Source organism: Ceratotherium simum, chromosome 1, assembly GCF_057802395.1.
Source record: "Ceratotherium simum simum isolate JZ-2026a chromosome 1, ASM5780239v1, whole genome shotgun sequence".
Classification (NCBI taxonomy): domain Eukaryota; kingdom Metazoa; phylum Chordata; class Mammalia; order Perissodactyla; family Rhinocerotidae; genus Ceratotherium; species Ceratotherium simum.
This window is the reverse complement of record NC_141900.1, coordinates 3747999-3765806: the sequence shown is the minus strand read 5'-3', so window position 1 is coordinate 3765806 and position 17808 is coordinate 3747999. Positions and strand designations below refer to the sequence as shown.

At 50.9% G+C, this 17808-nt stretch overlaps 1 protein-coding gene across 11 annotated transcripts in view; it reads left to right on the top strand.

Annotated features, from left to right (window-relative positions):
• Positions 1 to 17808, top strand: part of TNS3 (tensin 3) — a 256326-nt gene that overhangs the window by 222833 nt on the left and 15685 nt on the right. For all 11 annotated transcript variants that reach the window (XM_087431210.1, XM_087431156.1, XM_087431094.1 and 8 more), the window contains 7 exons: positions 4734 to 4902; positions 6291 to 6928; positions 7604 to 7690; positions 11732 to 11863; positions 15655 to 15750; positions 16549 to 16626; positions 17339 to 17416. In XM_087431210.1, the coding sequence (XP_087287336.1) occupies positions 4734 to 4902; positions 6291 to 6928; positions 7604 to 7690; positions 11732 to 11863; positions 15655 to 15750; positions 16549 to 16626; positions 17339 to 17416 (1278 nt within the window). The remainder of the gene's footprint in view (positions 1 to 4733; positions 4903 to 6290; positions 6929 to 7603; positions 7691 to 11731; positions 11864 to 15654; positions 15751 to 16548; positions 16627 to 17338; positions 17417 to 17808) is intronic.

The following is a 17808-nucleotide window of genomic DNA, read 5'->3' as shown; positions in this document are numbered from 1 at the left end:
AGGCGCTGGACTCCAGCTGGCCAGGGAAAGCCAGGAAATGAGAGGGGTGGGATTTCCAGACACGGAGGGTGGTGCGTGTCCTCCTTGGGAGTCAGCAGGAGAGGGGAGATGGGGGAATGTGGTGAGGAAGAACTGAGGTGGGACTGCTGGGAGGACCCCAGAGACATAAAAGAGGCAGCTGTTTGGAGCCCAGATCAGGTGGGGCTGCAGGGCTCTCATGTGCGCAGGGTCTGAGGCAGTGTCCTTGCGTAGGTTGTAGGGTGTACCACAGTGTGGACACCCATCCTAATGGAGGCCGTGCCCCAGGAAGAAATCTGACGACCCGGAGCCCCTCATGCGCTTGGTTTAATGACCGGAGTGCTCACTGTGGCATTGGGAGCCGAGACGGGGCGAGCCTGCCAGGCACACACTTACGTGGAAGGCAGCTAGCTGACAGCCAATGCCTCCGTGGATGTCACCTGCAGGACCTCCCTGGCCTAGTGGAAATCTCTGCTCCCGATCGCTGTCACCGCACCCTGGGCCTCCTTCTAGGCCCAGAGCAGAGGAGGTGGAGGCCTGACTCCTCAGAATAGGTAGCCCACGGATGGTGGTCCTTTCAGACTTTCCTATAGTTTGTGAACAGCAGGTGTGCAAGTTGAACAGTAAACAGCGACGACACATTCTGCCTGCTCCTGAGGTGAGCACGTTTCTAGAAATGAGGTGAATCCACCCAGAAGGGCTTGCAGTCGATGGGTCTGACTCACGTAACTGGTGCATTTGTCTGTTCTTGGACTCAGATTTCAGCATCCTTCTCTGGACGGGTGGGGTTCCTGAGCTTATGCTGCCAACTCTCCAGGGACAGTGGCCAGCACCCACTTCTCCAAGAATGAAGGCCGTGCCCTCATGTCCCCTGAGGCCCCGCTCCTAGTGGGTGGATCGCGGGGCCTCCAGTGGAGTGGCCACATTTAGCTGCTGCGTCTCTGAGCACACGCGGGGCCCGGGCTCTGAGGGAGAGGTGGCCAGGAAGCCCTGTCTCTGTGCTGAGGTCCTGGTTGCCCCCTTCTCTGGATACAGGGTTAAGTCTTGTCACCAGGGGCAGGGACTGAACTGACCAGAAAGAACAAAACCCAGCCACATGCTTCAGAGTTGGCGCTGAGTTATGAACACAGCCACTTTTGTGGGAAGCACTGCACTTGCTGCTTTCTAGAACAGGCGATGTGGTAACAGGAACAGAGCGGGATCTTGCTCTCCTCCTTGGGTGGAAATCTCAGGCGCACGTGAGTGTGCTGTGGGATTCCCAAGATGGTTGCGGCACTGGAACTCCACACACAGGATGTGCTGCCCCCTTGCTGCATGGGGACCACCTCTGAGCCTTTGGTAACTCATTCATTAATTCATAGTATGAGTGACCTGGGGCTCCCACCAGCTGCCAGCTCAGTGGTGGGTCCCAGCAATGAACAGTGGGGGCAGCTCCTGCCCTGGGAGCACAGTCCGCGGATGGTGCCCTGCACTCCCATTGCACCCATTTAGTCTATCAGAATACCACACATCCTTCCAGACTTCTGTCAAATGCCACTTCCTCCAGGAAGTCTTCCAGCTCTCCCCAGACAGAAACGATTCCCCCTGCAATTCTCTCTGAAGCTCACAGGCTGCGCCTCATGTGCTCCTCAGTGTGAAGCTAATTTGCATCTCATCATTCTGACAAAATGCTCACCTCCTAGAGGGCAGGACCACAAAACACACGCTCTCCTGCAGCATCCAGTACTGCGCTAACAGATAGTTGGTGCTTCAAATACACCTTAAGTAGAAAATAAATACAGGCAAACATAAATGAAGATGTTATTTTATTACCAAGAAGAGAAGTGAGGGTGCAGAGGGATAGTCTGAGCCACCATGCGTCTTCATTTCTCTATCCCAGCTTCAATTGAAAGGATTGAAGGATGGGCTTTGAAGACCCTCCAGTTGGTTAATTAACTCAACAAACATTTATTTTATTTTAGAGCTTTTACTGTGGAATGTGATGCTAGAGTGAGGGGCAGTCACACAATTGTGAGTCACGTGACTGCCTCTGCTCTAGGAATTTCTAGGCGAGTCACAGCAGGGACACTCACTGGATTTGTTAGGTGGCCGATGTTCTCCGAGCCAGCGCTGTCTGGTCATGGAGTGCTTCTGGTTGGATGGACGTGTGCTGCCAGTCCCCAGGGGCTTACCGTGTGGTCTGTACAAATAGAACATTAGCACTGGGCTTGTCTATAATGGAAAGTTTACTAAATGTTTGAAAAAATTAACACTAAAATTGGCTCCCACCCTCCCCCTAGATTGGACGGGTGCTGTGTTTAAAAGTTTGTCTTTGATTTTCATAAGTTTTACTATTAAGTGAGTATGTGTAGTTTTCTTTTTATGTACTTATCTTACTTAAGTTTCCTGGATTTTTTTTTTTTTTTTAAACTTGTGGCTTGATTTCTTTAGTCTGTTTTGGGAAATTTTCAGTAAATATCTTTCTAGTATTGCTTCTGCCTCATCAATTTCTCCACCCCTTCTTGGACTCCAGTTATAGGTATGTTAGGATTTTTCATCATGTCCGTATGTCTTTATTCTCTTTTCTGTATTTCCATTCTTTTTCCTCTCAGTGCTTCAGGCTGGATATTTTCCTCTGAGTTGTCCCCCAGACCACTCCTCCTTTCTTCTGCTGTGTCTAATCTGCTGATAAAATCATTGACTGAATGCTTAACTTAATTTTGTTTTAAGTTCTGCATTTTCCATTTGATTATTATTAATGGACTCCAGTTCTCTGGTGAAATTCTCTTTTATCCTGTTTTCTGAAACATTTTCAGTTTAGTTTTTTTAAAGCCTGTGTCTTTTAATTCCAATTTTTGTATCAGATGTTGGTGTTTTTGCTGTCTTTTTTTTGGTCTTAGTTTTCATTTCTTTGTGCTGTTACCTGGCATGGCTAATCAGTTGTTTTTATTAAATATTTGGTATTGTGTCCAAAAATGATAGAGAGTTGGATAGATAGATATAAATGATGGATGGGTGGATGGATAGATATATGATAGATGATTGATGGATGGGTGGATATATGGATAGATAGGCAGATGATAAATAGATAGAGGGATGGATAGATAGATAAATGATAGATGGATGGAGAGGTGGTTGGATGGATGGATGGATGGATAGATGGATGAGTAGATGGATGAATGTATGGAAGGATGGACAGATGGATTGATGTATGGATGGATGGATAGATGGATGGATGGATAATGGGTGGGTGGATGGACAGATAGAGGCAGGCTCTAGAGGGTGGTATAATCCCCAGAGAGGATATGATTTTCTCTCAGGCAGACTGTTTAGATCCAGACAGGGCTGATCCAGGAGGGTGCTTGTACTCCCAGGCTGTAGCTTTTAGGGCCTCACCTTGAATCCTCGCAGTGTTTGCAAGGGCTCCTCTTACTAGGTAAGTGCCTTGAGCTTCTGAGTGTTGTTTTTCAGCCCCCACCATGAGACCGCCCAAATCCCTGCTCATCTTTTGGTTTCTCAGCAGCGCTTCTGTCTTGGTTACCAGGGGTTTGGCCCTCTGCCTCTGAACTCCGGAGTCAGAAATGCCTGGAGGGGAAATCGTGCTCTGAATGTTTCACTCACTCCTCTGCAGACCCCTTTTCTCTGAGCTCTTGGCCCATCAAGTCCCAGCTGCCTCGGTAACTCTGAACCCCAGGTTTTATCTCCCCAGAACTGTGGTATTTCCACAGCCTTGACCACAGCCCTGTTTGGCCTCTTATTCCACATGCTCCCAAATGGGTCTGTGGTGGTGGAGAAACAGCTGTGGATGTCCAACTTGCCTCAGTGCCATCCCTTTCCTGGAACTGAGTAATATGAGTGATCTGGAATTTTTTTAACTTTATTATTCTCTTCCTAATCCTCTCTTAAAGCGGAAAGCAAAATAACCTCTATTTCTCACAATATTATTTTATTTAGCAGGGTAGGTTTGTTCAGTTCTTGAAGTTTGGTTTTAAAAAAAAAGGCAAGGTTTCAAAAATACCCAGAAATAATGGAGGTGCTTGGCCGTCAGCAGAACAGATATTTTGTCAGTGGGATGTATGAATTCTGTGGACTGTGTGGGCTTGGTGTCAGACAGGCAGATTTTCATGGCTCTTGGCTTCTCACCCGCCACGTGATGGGGACCAGGCCAGGTTGGGCTCTGCACCTGGAGGGGCGAGGACACCAGAGGGCAGGGTCGTGCTGGAGGTGGGAAGTGTCAGGGAAAACGGTGTGAGCTGAGCTACCAACTTGGGACAAGTGGAGGTTAAGTGCCCACGCAGCCCCCAGCCACGGGGCTGTGCTTCGTGGAAAGTGAGTCTTTTGTGTGGACTCCCCTGCTGGTTTGCAGAGAGAAGGCCTCGCCCTTTCTGAAATGAGAAACGGCCTGGATCATCAGGGCCATGAGTAAATCAGGGGAACTGGTCTTCCGGTGGTGATATTGTGCTCACCTCCCTCGCTGCAGCCACCTGATGGGCCTGCGCAGTGACGACGCAGCTCACGGTACCACGCTGAAAGCCGAGAGTGGGGGCTGAAGTTAGATATCTTGCATTTCGGAAACATGCCGGCCAAGAGGAACCCACACTTGGTGGAATCAGGCCGTCTCCTTCGGCAGCAGAAAGCTTCCACAGTCCACACTGTCCTTACAGAAAAGAAAAAGGGCTGTGACTGTGACTCCCTGAGTCCTATAACAGGTCTCTGCTCTTGTTTCCTTGCTCCAGAACCGCGAGGCTGCGCTGAGGTCCTCAGTCACCCCGTGGGGATGTCAGAGAGCCCCGGCGGACCCAAACCCGCGGTGCTCCGGGCCGACGTGCCGCCAGCGCCCTCCTTTTCGCGGGTATTCACGTCCTGCACCGTGGCCAGCAGCAGCCCCGGCCAGCCGAGGGAGAGGTAGGGGGCCTTTGACTTGACACAGGGTGCTCTTACAGACCCCGAATGCTGGCATGACGGGGAAGGCTGAGTGCTGGGTCTCCGTATGACACCGGGCTGCTTTATGGATTGACAGTGATCACCCCTTCACAAGTACAACCATAAATACAAACTCCTGAGAGTGTCCCCTCGCTGTCAACAGGCAGAGTGCTCAAGGAACACACCTGCACTCAGAGTCCGCGAGCAGTGGGCAGTTAAGGACTGGCGTCCGTGAAACCGTTGTCTGAGCTGAGGCTGGAGGGCCGGTGCTGGAGAGCCGGTGCTGGAGAGCCAGCAGGGCTCTGTCTCCCGCCGGGTGGCGGCCAGGCCAGCAGGGGCCAGCCCGCGGCTGTAGGCTGGGGTGGGTGGGGCGGGCGGGCAGGACAGGGCTGCTCTTGGGGACCTGGTGTTTGTGCTGGTGTTCGGGAAAGCATAGGCAGTAGGAAGTGCAGGAACACCCCCTCGGAGGGATGGAAAGAACAGAAAGGAGGAGCCCCTGACGGAGGGAGATGTCCTGTCTCTGCTTCCCAAAGTACTGCCGTCAAGAAATCCATATTCCCAGAGTAGGAATAACTTCTTAGTGTTTTGCTTGTGTATGGGCACGTCACTCTCCAATTAACTCCCTTAATTCTACCTCCTTTATCTTCAAAAAAAGGAGGAGGGGGGCTCTCATCTAAGGGCTTGGCATCACACACAGAGTAAGTGTTTGTGAGTGAAATACATGTGTGAGATTTGGTGGTTGGTTAGTCTCTCCGTATTCCTAGATGTAGGGTAGTTTCCAATATTCTTAATGGTGGAATCTCCAATCTCCAGTATAGTCATTTCCGATATTCTCACTGGTATCCCTTAATCAGCTGGTCCGTCAGTGAGCACTTAATGAAAACTGACTGAGTCAGGCACCAGATTAGACGTCAGGGGAGGAAGAAGAGAATGAGGGGACAGGGTTTCTGCCCAGGGCTTCGAGGAGAAGCAGACAGTTAATGGCACTTGATGGTGCCTGGTTGACACATGTGCCCTGTGTGGTGGACCAGAGGGGGGACCCCCCCAATCCCTGTGCGCACACCCACAAGGGCTGGGGCCTGGGCACAGGGCTGGGAGGGCTTCATAGTTGGGGACACAGTTGAGCTTCGTATTGAAGAAAGGAAGGGCTTTACCAGGTGACAGCGAGGAAGGAAGAGGCATGGCAGTCTGAGGAGGCAGGGTTGGGACTCGTCAGCACGAGGGGGCCTGCAGGAGGGTCTGCCCTTGGTCCTGGGGCTGTGTGCTCCCATGCTGCGGGGCGAGCCTTGACTGTGCTGGGGAGCCATGGCTAACATTGAGGTGTCTCCTTGGACTTGGCCTTCTCTTTGATTGGTTTGTCTTTTGAACAGCCCTTCTTCTACCGAGCACCAGTGGGTGGAGAGCAGCCCCAAATCCACGCTGACCCTGCTGGGGAGCAGCCGGCCCACAGGAAGCCTCCTCAGCGCCAGCGAGTTCCCCGGCCCCGGCAAGGATGGTCCTGGGCGGCCCCACTTCCCACCTGCGGAGCTCCAGGCCTCTTTCCACAGCCATGAGCTGTCCTTGGCAGAGCTGCCAGAAGCTCTGGGTCCCCCGAGCGGCCAGGCCTTCCTGAGCTTCGGCACTGCCCCCGTGGGAAGTTGCCTTCCCCCCGGGGAGGACCCGGGGTCCTTGCTGGCCAATTCCCATGGAGCATCCCCGGCCCCCGGCACCCCGCGGACAGCAGCAGCGGCTGCCGACAATGGCTTCCTGTCCCACAACTTTCTCACGGTGGCGCCTGGACACAGCGGCCACCACAGTCCGGTCCTGCAGGGCCAGGGGCTGACCCTGCCTGGGCAGCCGCCCCTTCCCGAGAAGAAGCGGGCCTCGGAGGGAGACCGCTCTTTCGGCTCCGTGTCTCCCTCCTCGAGTGGCTTCTCCAGCCCCCACAGCGGGAGCACCATGAGCATCCCTTTCCCAAATGTCCTTCCGGATTTTTCTAAGCCTTCAGAAGCAGCAGCACCTTCTCCAGGTAGGTTTGTCTCCACTGGGTAGCAGGCCCACCTCTGTGTTCACTCAGGAAAGGAAGGGCCCCTGGGATTTTCCTGTGGGCCTGGAGAGTGAGCACAGTCTCTAGCCCTGGGCTGAGCCCCTTGAAGGAAAAATCCAGAGCCATCGAAGAGTCTTTTCCATTCTGCTAGCCCAAAGCAAAACGCCAATCCAGAGCTTCTTAATTCTCCTCGGCTCCCGCCTTTATCCACATTAGAGTCATTCCAATAGCAGAAAATGCAGACCTCTGCGGTGATTCCAGTTTTCCTTTCGCTCGGAATCATTATTCTTCAAAAATAACTTTCTTTTTTGAATTAGATGAATTCATTCAAAGTTTAATTACTAAATATTTCAGATGTATAAGAATAAAATTCTGACACCGATTAAGCAACACCTGCCTCGCTCCCTCTAGTTCTGTCTTTCTAACTACGTTGTTAGTTATTGAAGTGTATTGCCGAGTCCCCATCACAGTGTCCTGCTGTCTGTGTGTTTTGCCCCCTGCTCCACATCAGTCATCTCCCTGGAGTTGAATACTGTGCTCTTTCCCCAGAATGCGCCATCCTCGCCCAGAGGCTGGACTTTGAACTTCTAGTTCCCTGGGAGGTGAGAGGTTGCAATAAAACCTCGACGGTTACTGTTTTTAAATTCTGTTTTGCAGATAATCCAGGTGATAAGCACGTGTCTGTGAACTTTGTCCAAGACACGTCCAAGTTCTGGTACAAGGCGGATATCTCCAGAGAGCAAGGTGCGTGGGCAGGACAAGGGCCTGGCGTCCCTGTGGGAGGCGGGCTGGGGTGGGAAGGTCAGGGAGCCGCGGCCCTGGGCAGCAAGTTAGGGCAAGGCTGAGCTTCATCACCCACCTAATGAGGGAGCTGGGAGGAATGGGCACCAGCCATGCACATTCCAGTGTGTGGGGTGTAATTTCCGGCAGCTTCCGCCAGCCTTGGCCTGGCCGGTGTTGCCAGCAACGACTGCAGATTGTGACGAGGAGACCCTCCTCAGTGTCCCCGTCCAGGGGCTAGGGGTCAGGAGGAGGGAGAGGCGGCTCCCTAATGCCATTGCATCTGCCCAGCTGTGTTTGTTCACATCAGAAAGAGAAGCACTTAATAGTAGGACCTGCTGGTGGACTTAACAGATAGCCGCACAGCACGCCACCCAGCTTCTGGGTGCGTGGTTCAGCCTCAAGGCAGCTGGTAAAAATTTGAAGTCATTAATATTTTTGAGCAGCTAAGTCAGATGTCACCCCTTACCAGAACAGAAATAGGAGAGGTGTCTGAGAGGGAGGCTGGCAAGCTGTGCGAGCAGTGGTCCCTCTGGGGCAGCCCCTCGGGCAAACAGCACTCGATCCTTCAGCAGAATTCAGGGGGTGTCTGTGACGTGCTGGTCTCCGCTCACCGGGAGCTGCCGTCCTCCTTGGAGGCTATGACACGGCCCGTCTGGGGCTCATCACCCCTGGGGCTTCCCTCAGAGAGGATGCATGTAACTGGCCCGGGAGGCTGGCAGACGCCGGCCAAGATACCCAGAAATGAAACACCCCCAGGGGTTAGTTGGTGGGTGCTGGGCTGAGAAAGGGCTGGCCTGGCTTCCAGCTGTGAGGAAGGGTAAAGGGCTGTAGGCAGCAAGCAGCCCACTTGGCTGCTATGTGTCCCGTTATCTCAACTTCGGGAAGAAAATCATGAAGCCTTCTCCTGAGGATTATTTCTCAAAAATGCCTGGAGATGAACAGTTGAGTGGCTGAAGAACAGACTGTCCAACTTTCTCACTGAGATTCTTCTATTCAATTAAATAGATAATAAAAGTGATAGGAATGTGCCTTTCTTCCCATGAGCTCAATGAACCTATTGTCGTTTTATTTGGGGGGAGAAACCCACAGCCTGGAGAGACTTCCATTCCCTGAATTGGCTTTTGTGGCCGGGCACTCCCCATGTTTCAGGGCTCTGGTACAGCTGGATACTCTGTTCTCACCCCCTCCCTGCTCGTGTTGAAAGAATCCCAATGACTATGGCCATTAGCTCCAGCACCACAAGGCCTAGTCCACCCCGACAGACTCTGAGATGTGCTTGTCGAGCACCGTGTTCTAGAAGATTCTGTGCAGATCCTCCTACTTCCTTAGTGCAGCTTTCTAAAACAGGGTGATGGGTGGGGCCGGGCTGCCCACGTCTCTGAGCAGCCAAGGCTCCTGTGTCAGAAGCAGGCAGGCCTGGTTGGAGTGCACCAGGTGACTCCTGCAGGACAGAGGGGACAAAGCCTGCTTTGCAGGGTTGTTGGGCGAGGTTCTGTGTGGGAGGTACCCGGTGCTGGCACCTGGTAGGCACACAATAGGCGGCAGGAGTTATCATTGTCATTTGCCTAATCTTAGCCACGCGTTTGAAAGGTTTCTTTGGGTGGGCCCCATCTGAGAATAGCTCATATGTGCACTGGGCGTCATTTGTCCAGTTGAACTCTGAAAGTGTAACTTCCTGGGTTTTCTAGATATTTTATATAGAAGACACCTACATGGACTCGTGTTCTGTTGGATGTGGCAACTTCTCCAAATGGCAGAAAGCCGCCTGTGGGTTTTGTTTTAACTGTCAGGATATGCCCTTTTCTGGAAAATCTGTGGTGAAATTTCAGGGAGATACGGGAGGAAAAAAAGACCCAGAGAGCCTCTTTTGGAGCATAATTGGTCACATATTCCTATGGCAAGATTAATTCCTTGGGATTCTTCTAAGGTGGACACAAAAATACATCAGGAGGAAGAGGGGGCCACACAGTAAAACAGAAACAAAGTATAACTGTTCCAGCTGCCCTCTCTCGGCCTCTGCTTCTCCTGCTGTCTTTGAAGGCACGAGGTGCAGGGGGAGAAGGGGGAGAGGAGGGTGAGGAGGTGGCACTGCCCTCCGAAACCAGCCCTGCGGCAGAGCTGGCATGGCCTGCGGGATGTGTGCCAGCTCGTCCTTACAACCTCAGCATGTGGGGCTCCAGCTCATTTCTGTTTTAAAAAACAATGAGCCTGACATTGTCCTCCAGCTCCCCTCTGCTGGCGCAGGAGTGCGGCTCCTTCACTTGGGTGGTCCTGGCTTCTGGGGATGGGACCTCGGAGGGGCGGATGGGCCGGAGCAGACCCGGCCTTCCCTGCAGCCACCAGGCTGGGTGCTTCTGTCCCCCACAGTGAACTAAAATCAGGACTTAATGAAAAGCTCTCGTGAAGTATATCACAACTGAAAAGGGACAATTTCTGTAAATGATATTTTCTGCTACTTTAAAAGAATAATACACGTTCAGCCCCCAAAGTTGGAAAACACAACATAAGAAAAAAACCAGCTGATGTCCTCGGTGCAGGCCTTGGGTCCCTGGTGTGCCCTGGCCTTCCCCGACCCCCCCAATTTTACCTTGGTGGGAGCTGCAGCAGGGTGAGGCTGGCTCTCACTCCACAGTGTCAGGGCTGCACCCTCCCGGGTCACACCAAACCCGTTCCCCTTCGAGAGAACCTGTTTTCCTCTCCCCGTCTCCCTCCCTGAGTGTGTTTATGAGCTCCTGCCTCATGGCCTCGTCTTGTACATGGAGTGGGGGGCACAGCTGAGAACAGATGCCGTCCCAGAGGTTGGGGCTGGAGTAGGGCTTGGAAGGAGCCCGGGACGGGCCTCCCCGATGTCATTTACTGAAGCCTGATGGGCTCCCTCACTGGTTTATGTTTTAATCTACTCCAGATAGAGCCTTGGCTCTACAGAAAGACTGTGTTCCATGGCTATAATTTTGTATTACTTTTTACTTGAAATCCCTAGTTTTCTCTTTTTTTATAAAGGGTAAAATTCGATAAAAGAAATTCTGAGATGCAGTCCAGTTACTACAGAAAATTCTGGTGAGTGTCTGGGCAGCATTAAGCTTGAGGTTACTGTCACCCTAACCCGACACTCTTTTTTCCTGTATCTTGAGCCTAGGACCTGTGGGTGCCAGATTATGAGCAGGAAGGGGAAGGATTTTTTTTTAAGTAATAATTATTAGCTAAATGCCCCCAAGCCTCACCTAGGGAAGATGGAGAGAGGCCGGCCTCAGGCTCAGCTGGACCCTGAGTGGTTGATGACGGCCATGTCGAGGAGGAGTTCACAGCCCCGTCCAGGCTGGACACAATCAGCCATGTCGGCCGTGGAGCCACGGGACAGAGGGTCGCCCACCGCCACATTTTTGCCATCCCTGGGGCACATATTGGAATTTTTATTAAATATTCAGTAACTTTTTTGGGTTCATCCTTTCTGTCTTCAAAAGTGTGACTGGAAACTTCTTTCCTTCTAATGAAAGTTGAAAGTGTACTCTCTCTAAAATCCCTAAGAAAAATGCCACATGGGGAGACGGCACCAAATGAGGCCACGGCAGGGATGGCGTGGCAGCCTTCGCCTCAGTTCCTGCTCCGTCACTCTGTGTGTATTGGGACCTGGGCCTCAGTTTCCTGGGCTGTCAGGTGGGGATCCTCATTTGGGCTTCACGGGTGCTGTGGGGTCTCTGGGAGTCATATGTGCAGTGCAGCCCCTGGAGGGTGCCTGACACCTTTGTGATGTAAAGAGGAGGCCTTCCTGTACCCTCTGCGTCCTTTACAGTCAGGCCCCCACTTAAAACTACTCATCATCACAGAGACCTCCCGGAGGGCCTGCCAACTGCACGCACAGAAGGACATTCACTTCATTCCCTCTTGTTCCTCTAGCCGAGCGGGGACCCTGGCCCAGTTTGCAAAAAGAGTGAGAAGAGTCCCTTCTCTCAGACTGCCGTCTGTCCTGGCAGCTGCTCATGTGTCTCTGCTCCCTTCCTCTAGCCATCGCCATGCTGAAGGACAAGGAGCCTGGGTCATTCATCGTCAGGGACAGCCACTCCTTCCGAGGCGCCTACGGCCTGGCCATGAAGGTGGCCACTCCCCCGCCTTCTGTCTTGCAGCTGAACAAGAAAGGTAGGGTTCCTGGACTGATACGTTAACTAGTCTGTGAAGAGTGTCAGTTTATGTTTATGCTAATGAGATAGCAGGTGACTCATAGTAGTACTCCTGGGTTTTCTTCTCAGTATCAACTTTTCAGGTGTGTTTTACTAAGCACTGTCCGTGCCCAAGACAGAACGTTAATTATTTATAAATTTCTTTTTTTTAAACTGCTTTGAATAGGTGATCCATTCCATTGTTCAGGTGTCAGAACAATATTACAAGACCTCCCTAAGGCATCTTGCTCCCACTCTCAGCTCAGTCTGCCTCAGTCCCCCTCACTTCCCGTGGGTCACTATCTGCATAACTTCCTGTGTGTCTTCTCACTGACCATCTATCCAATGCACACACACATGTGTTTTTCCTTTTTTCTTACATAAAAGGTGGCATATTATACACACAATCCTTGTTCCTATACCCAGCAGAGTGTTTTGATGGATTAAAAGTGAGGCTCGTGTAAGCCTGGGGCCATTAGGTTAGCCGTTCTCAAGGTAAAGGACCATGTCTTTCTCCTCTGTTCCAGCACACTCTGCACCCGTGACAATTAGCTGATATTACTTTATCATGTATAGATATACTCAAATCTTCTGCTTACTCTTTTTAATGATTTTTGTCATGAAACAGAACCATGTATAGAAAAGTTTGCGATGCCTACATGCACAGGTAAACCTTATTAGGAAGCACATATGCATGTCGCCACATCCGAGGAGACAGCCCTGGGGGAAGCCCCTTGCATGCCCCACCCACTGTGTCAGAATCCATCACCACCATTATTTTCAATATTTCAGCTATCCCGGGTTTGGCTACCTGAGGCCCCTCCAGCTGGCCCATGTCCCTTTGACGTTCCCCTGTCAGTCCACGAGCACTCCAGCTTTCTGAACAGCACACGTGCTTTAGGTTCACTTTGCCCTTTCCCTGTCACAGCCATTTCTCCAAAAATCTCTGGTTCTGTTTACTGGGGAATGGGGTCTGGAAACCAAGGTGTGGTCACTGGGTGTGCTCTTTGCTATGGGAGTGTCACTGCTTCTCCCTGAGACCAGAGCTAGGGAGTGTGTTGGCTTGAAAATTTCATGAGCTCATGCTGTTACCGCCAGTTCAAATCTGGTATCACGAGGTCCTTTCTCGCCTTCTCCTGCGGTGACAAGCTTGGTTCCCAACGACGTCAACAGACTAACTCCCTTCTCCATCCCCTAATAGACGAAAGACAGTTCGAATTACCATATCGATGCCATTGCGGACAAGAAACCTACCAAGTAAAGTGTAAAGTTTTTTTTATTGACCACCAAAATAGGAATCCCTAAACCTTACAGTTTTGCCTATTTTCAACATTATATAAGAAAACTAATACATACTACTACTAATACATACTAACATGTATTCTTTTGTGGCTTGGTTTCCTCAACATTGTAAGATCCTTCCTTCTGCCTCTGAGACTGCTGTAGCTGCTGTGCTCGATCACAGCTGACCGCCCTCCAGTGTGTGAATGGACTGCAACGTCGCTGTTCTGTTGTGGGTGGACGCTGGGTTTTCGGTTTATTCTTTTTTTTCTTTTTATCTCACCCTGCCCTCTCTGCCTTTTTACCATTATGCTGCAAACTCTAAGGAAAGGGAAGAGATTCTTTCACTCTCTCTTTTTCCCCTAAACGGAGACTGGACTAGAACATCAGCAGGTCACTCACACGGCACAGATTCTAAACTCGTGTTTGGAGAACAAAATGACAGTCACCTGCCTCACTTGTGTCCACGCGCAGTACCAAATCCTTAGATGAAACCCTTGCTCACAGCTCCCTGGAGAAGATCCCCTTGGGGTTGCGGCTTGAAGAATGTGAGATTTGGTTGTCAAGGGGCCTGGCCTCAGGCATGTCTGAGGGGTTTCCAGGAAACATAGATGGTCCATTTGGCCAAGGTAGGGTCGTGTGAATGGAGGAGGGGGGTAGGGTGAGGTTGGGAAGGAACACATGATGCAGAGCACAGACCCCAAATCTGTGGATATTGGCATTGTCTCCAGGTGAAGGAGGAAAAGGCTTTCTGTAGAATAGGTGTAACAGGTAAGCTTTGAAAGGTAGGATCCCAGACCGCCCAGAATTCCAGCATGAGAAGCTCCACCAAACGCTCGACTCACTTTTGAGTGGAAAATAGGGGCTTTTGTCTTTGAAGAGCTGCTTAGGGCCTGATTGTGGAGGATCGAAGGCATCGGCCTTATTTGGAAACTTGCTGAATGATGATGAAAGCAGGAGGAAGTCTCAGGACGGAGCGTCTGTGGTGTGGAGTCAGGAGTGGATGTGGGAGAGCAAGAATGAGTACATGGCAGCTGCTGGGCTCCTCGGTTTCAGTAGGAGGTTTTAAAGCAAGGCCAAAAAAATTTTTTCTGCGTGCATTATCTTTTGGGAAATACAGATGGTGGTATATACCTCTTCTGACCTCCAGGCATGCGTCCCCCCTCTCAGGCCGACTTGGACTCAATCTTAAGATGAAAGTAACAAAATAGAGGATATTAGAGTAGCAGGCTTCAGGAAATCCAATGTTGCTGGCATCCCCTGGGTGAAATCTTATCTGGCTACCGTGTCTTCACCCGGCCCCTGGATTTGGCATTTGGATTTCACAGGAAAGAGCCCAGTGGGTCAACACCCCCTCTGGTACCCTGGAGATGGGGCTGCCAAAATGTGCGGAACGCTGTTCTCCAGATCCCAAGTGGCTGGGTTTCCCGCTGAGTCACCCCTCACCACTGGCATCCAGACCACACTCTGTGTCTCCCTTCAGTTTGGAAGGCATGGATCATTTTCCTCCCACAACTGAATGGCAAAATGTACTTTGTCCAGTTTTATTCAATACAGCCTTTTATGGAATCTGATTGTTCCTTTTCTGCTAGCTGTACTGCCCCTGCGAAATGCTGACACTAATATTGTTGATATTTGTCATTGTTGTTCATAAACATCATTGGGGAGTCTACTATGGACAAGGTGTGGGGACCAAACCCAACTCCAGCAGGTCCTGCCGTCAAGCGGTTTCCAAAATCAGAAACATTGGAAGTTACGGCAGACACGTTCTCATGGAGGGGGCTGCAGGAAGCCACAGGAGGCAGGACAAAAATATAGCACTGTGTTAATGCCTGCAGGACTCATCAGCACACAGCAGTAACTTCTTTTCTTCTGTTTGTTACTTGTACTTTTCGACCATCAGATGGTTTGCCATTCAGTGGTTTTTCGTGATGCACCTTCCCCTTGGATTGATGGGCTGGCAGGAACACAAGTGTTCTGTGTAGTGGCAGTGTCATAGAAGGCTGCTTGTATGCAGCTCAGGGCTTCCTTTCTGAGGGGTTTGTGTACCTGGCTCCTGGCTAAGCCTCACCCAGAGGACTGGCATCCTGGCAGCTCTTTTCAGAGATTGGTTCTTGGGCATCATGTTGTGTCTGGGTTTTCCTAATCTCTCCCCTTGGAGGGGAAGGAGCTGCAGATCCATGTTCCTCTTTCTTAGCCACAGACTCATTCCCTTCCCTGGGAAGTCTTGCAGAATGGTCGAGGCTGTCTCCCGAGGACCCCTCCACCCCAGGCATGGTCACTATAGGGTCTCTGGCAGTCTGTCCTGCAGCTCAGCTCCCTTTCCCAGGGTGGGTTCTTGGCAGCCCACCCACTGCAGTGGCCAGAATCCTGCACAGAGGGGCTTTCTCCAGGGCAGCGCCTCCCTTCAACTGCAATTCTGCCCTCCCCCCATCCTCCCATGCTCTCATTTTTTTAATTCTCTTTTCTTTCTTTTAAATCTCTTACCAGCTGGAGATTTGGCCAATGAACTTGTTCGGCATTTCTTGATTGAGTGTACCCCAAAGGGAGTGCGGTTGAAAGGGTGCTCAAATGAACCGTATTTTGGTAAGTGACTGGGAGCTGGCGCTCCAGGTTCCGAACACGTGGCGTGAGGATTTCCTCTGCTCGCTGCCCTCAGTTGGGGCCATCACTCTGGGGTTCTTCACGCATAGCTTTTACTTTTCGTTTCCGATTCTGAGATCCTTCTCACCTGAATTATCGTCTCTAAAATACACTAAATGTGAGATAGTTCTTAAAAGCTTTCTCAGAACCATGCAAATGAAAGGCACAGTGTGGGACTGGAAATGCACATGTCAACACGGCACCATCCTGGCAGTGGGCACACAGCGTGGGCTGGTTGGAGCCTGAGTGTGGCCTCATCCTGCAGGCGGAAGAGGAGCCCAGCGCTTCCCAGCGCTGCGTCCTTCCTCCCCTGTGGGATGTGAGCCTTCCCAACCTCACAGACGTGTCGGAAAGACTCTGTGAGCTCCCCAGGCTGAGCACGTGCAGACTGAAGCATTGCATTATCTTAGCCTTTTAGAGGCACCTCACAGAGACCACATGGGGGGAAAAGTTGGTGCTGTCTCAGATTTGGCAAACGGTGTGATTTATTCTTTATAAATTGGTAATGCTGTGTCCTTGTTAAGAATCGTCTGCAATTCCCTTTACCTACCCCTTTGCTGTTTTGCTGAACTTGTTGCTTCGTTGAAGTTTTGCACAAAGTCCTGCAATAATGGAGCATGTTAGTTGGTAAAACTATCAGGGCTTACCCTTTGCAGCAGCTTCCTTTCAGCAGATAAATTGGCTGAGCGACATGGTATTTAGGGCCGTGTTAACTCTTGTTTGCTTTCATCCATTTTGCAGGGAGCTTGACAGCTCTGGTGTGTCAGCATTCCATCACGCCCTTGGCCTTGCCCTGCAAGCTGCTCATTCCGGACAGAGGTATGCTGTCCAGTCCTCAGTGCCGCTCTGTCTCTCTGTAGGATCGCCTGCAGTGTGTTGGGCACACTGGTGTCAGGGATCCATAAAGATTATTGAGAAAAATCAGACCTGAGTTCTTTTTCTTTCCTGTACTCTGTGGGTAAACCTTAAAGAAGGTTGACTGGTTTACCTGAGTCAACGAAAGAAGAGGAGTCCCTCTGCACCCGCAGCCCCCAGTTCTGTCTTTATATCATTGGCCTGTGAAACGTTTCCAGGGAGCAAAGATTCTTAGCTCAAAAGTGTAAAATACCTGGACCAAGACACCTTCCAGGTCATGTACATTTAATTTTTATGATTCTACAGAATCAGCAAAACGTTGATACTGTTGAGGTTAGGTGCTGGGTGAACTGTTCTCTTTACCTTTATGTTTGTTTGAAAATATCCATAATAAGAGAAAATAACACCCATCGCATAACAGTGTGATTTGACTATGTGACCCAGTTTCCCCAATGATCATTCATATAAATTAATTCAGGGTCAGAGAGACATTTTGCAGGACCACGTTATCTCAACTTTTGCTCAGAATTTGGTGATAGTTTCTCTGGGCTGGACTGTTGTCACAGACCAATCGTGTCACCGTCTGGGAATTCAGTCATGAGTGTCTGACGTTGTCATGAAGATTCTTTGTTGGCAAAGCGGATTCATTGGTGCGTTTTCTTGCTCCTTCCTGCAGATCCATTGGAGGAAATTGCAGAAAGTTCTCCCCAAACTGCAGCCAACTCAGCGGCCGAGCTGCTGAAGCAGGGGGCAGGTCAGTCACCGGCCACACTTCCCACACCTCCTAGTTACGGCAGAAGCGGGAGTCAGAGGCACAATTTCCTCTCTCAACTTTGGTCTCCGGTTTCCTTTCCTTGCTGTGTATTTGCAGGAGGTTTCCTTTTATAGAAAGCTGCCCGGGGCTGGGTGGGGCACCAAGTGTCAGCCACAGACCAGGACTCCACAGGCTGGAAATATCCCTCTGACTTGAACAAGACCAGATTCAGGGGAACAAATGTCAAGTCCTCTGTTTAGTTTGGGGGGAATGTAGTAAGACAGGATGTGGGTGACCTGCCCTGCCGGCTATACATGTAAAAGTGTTCTGGAGGTATGACTGAACAAGTCACTGGAAATGAGCCAGTGGTTTGACCCACTCTGCTGGCAGCC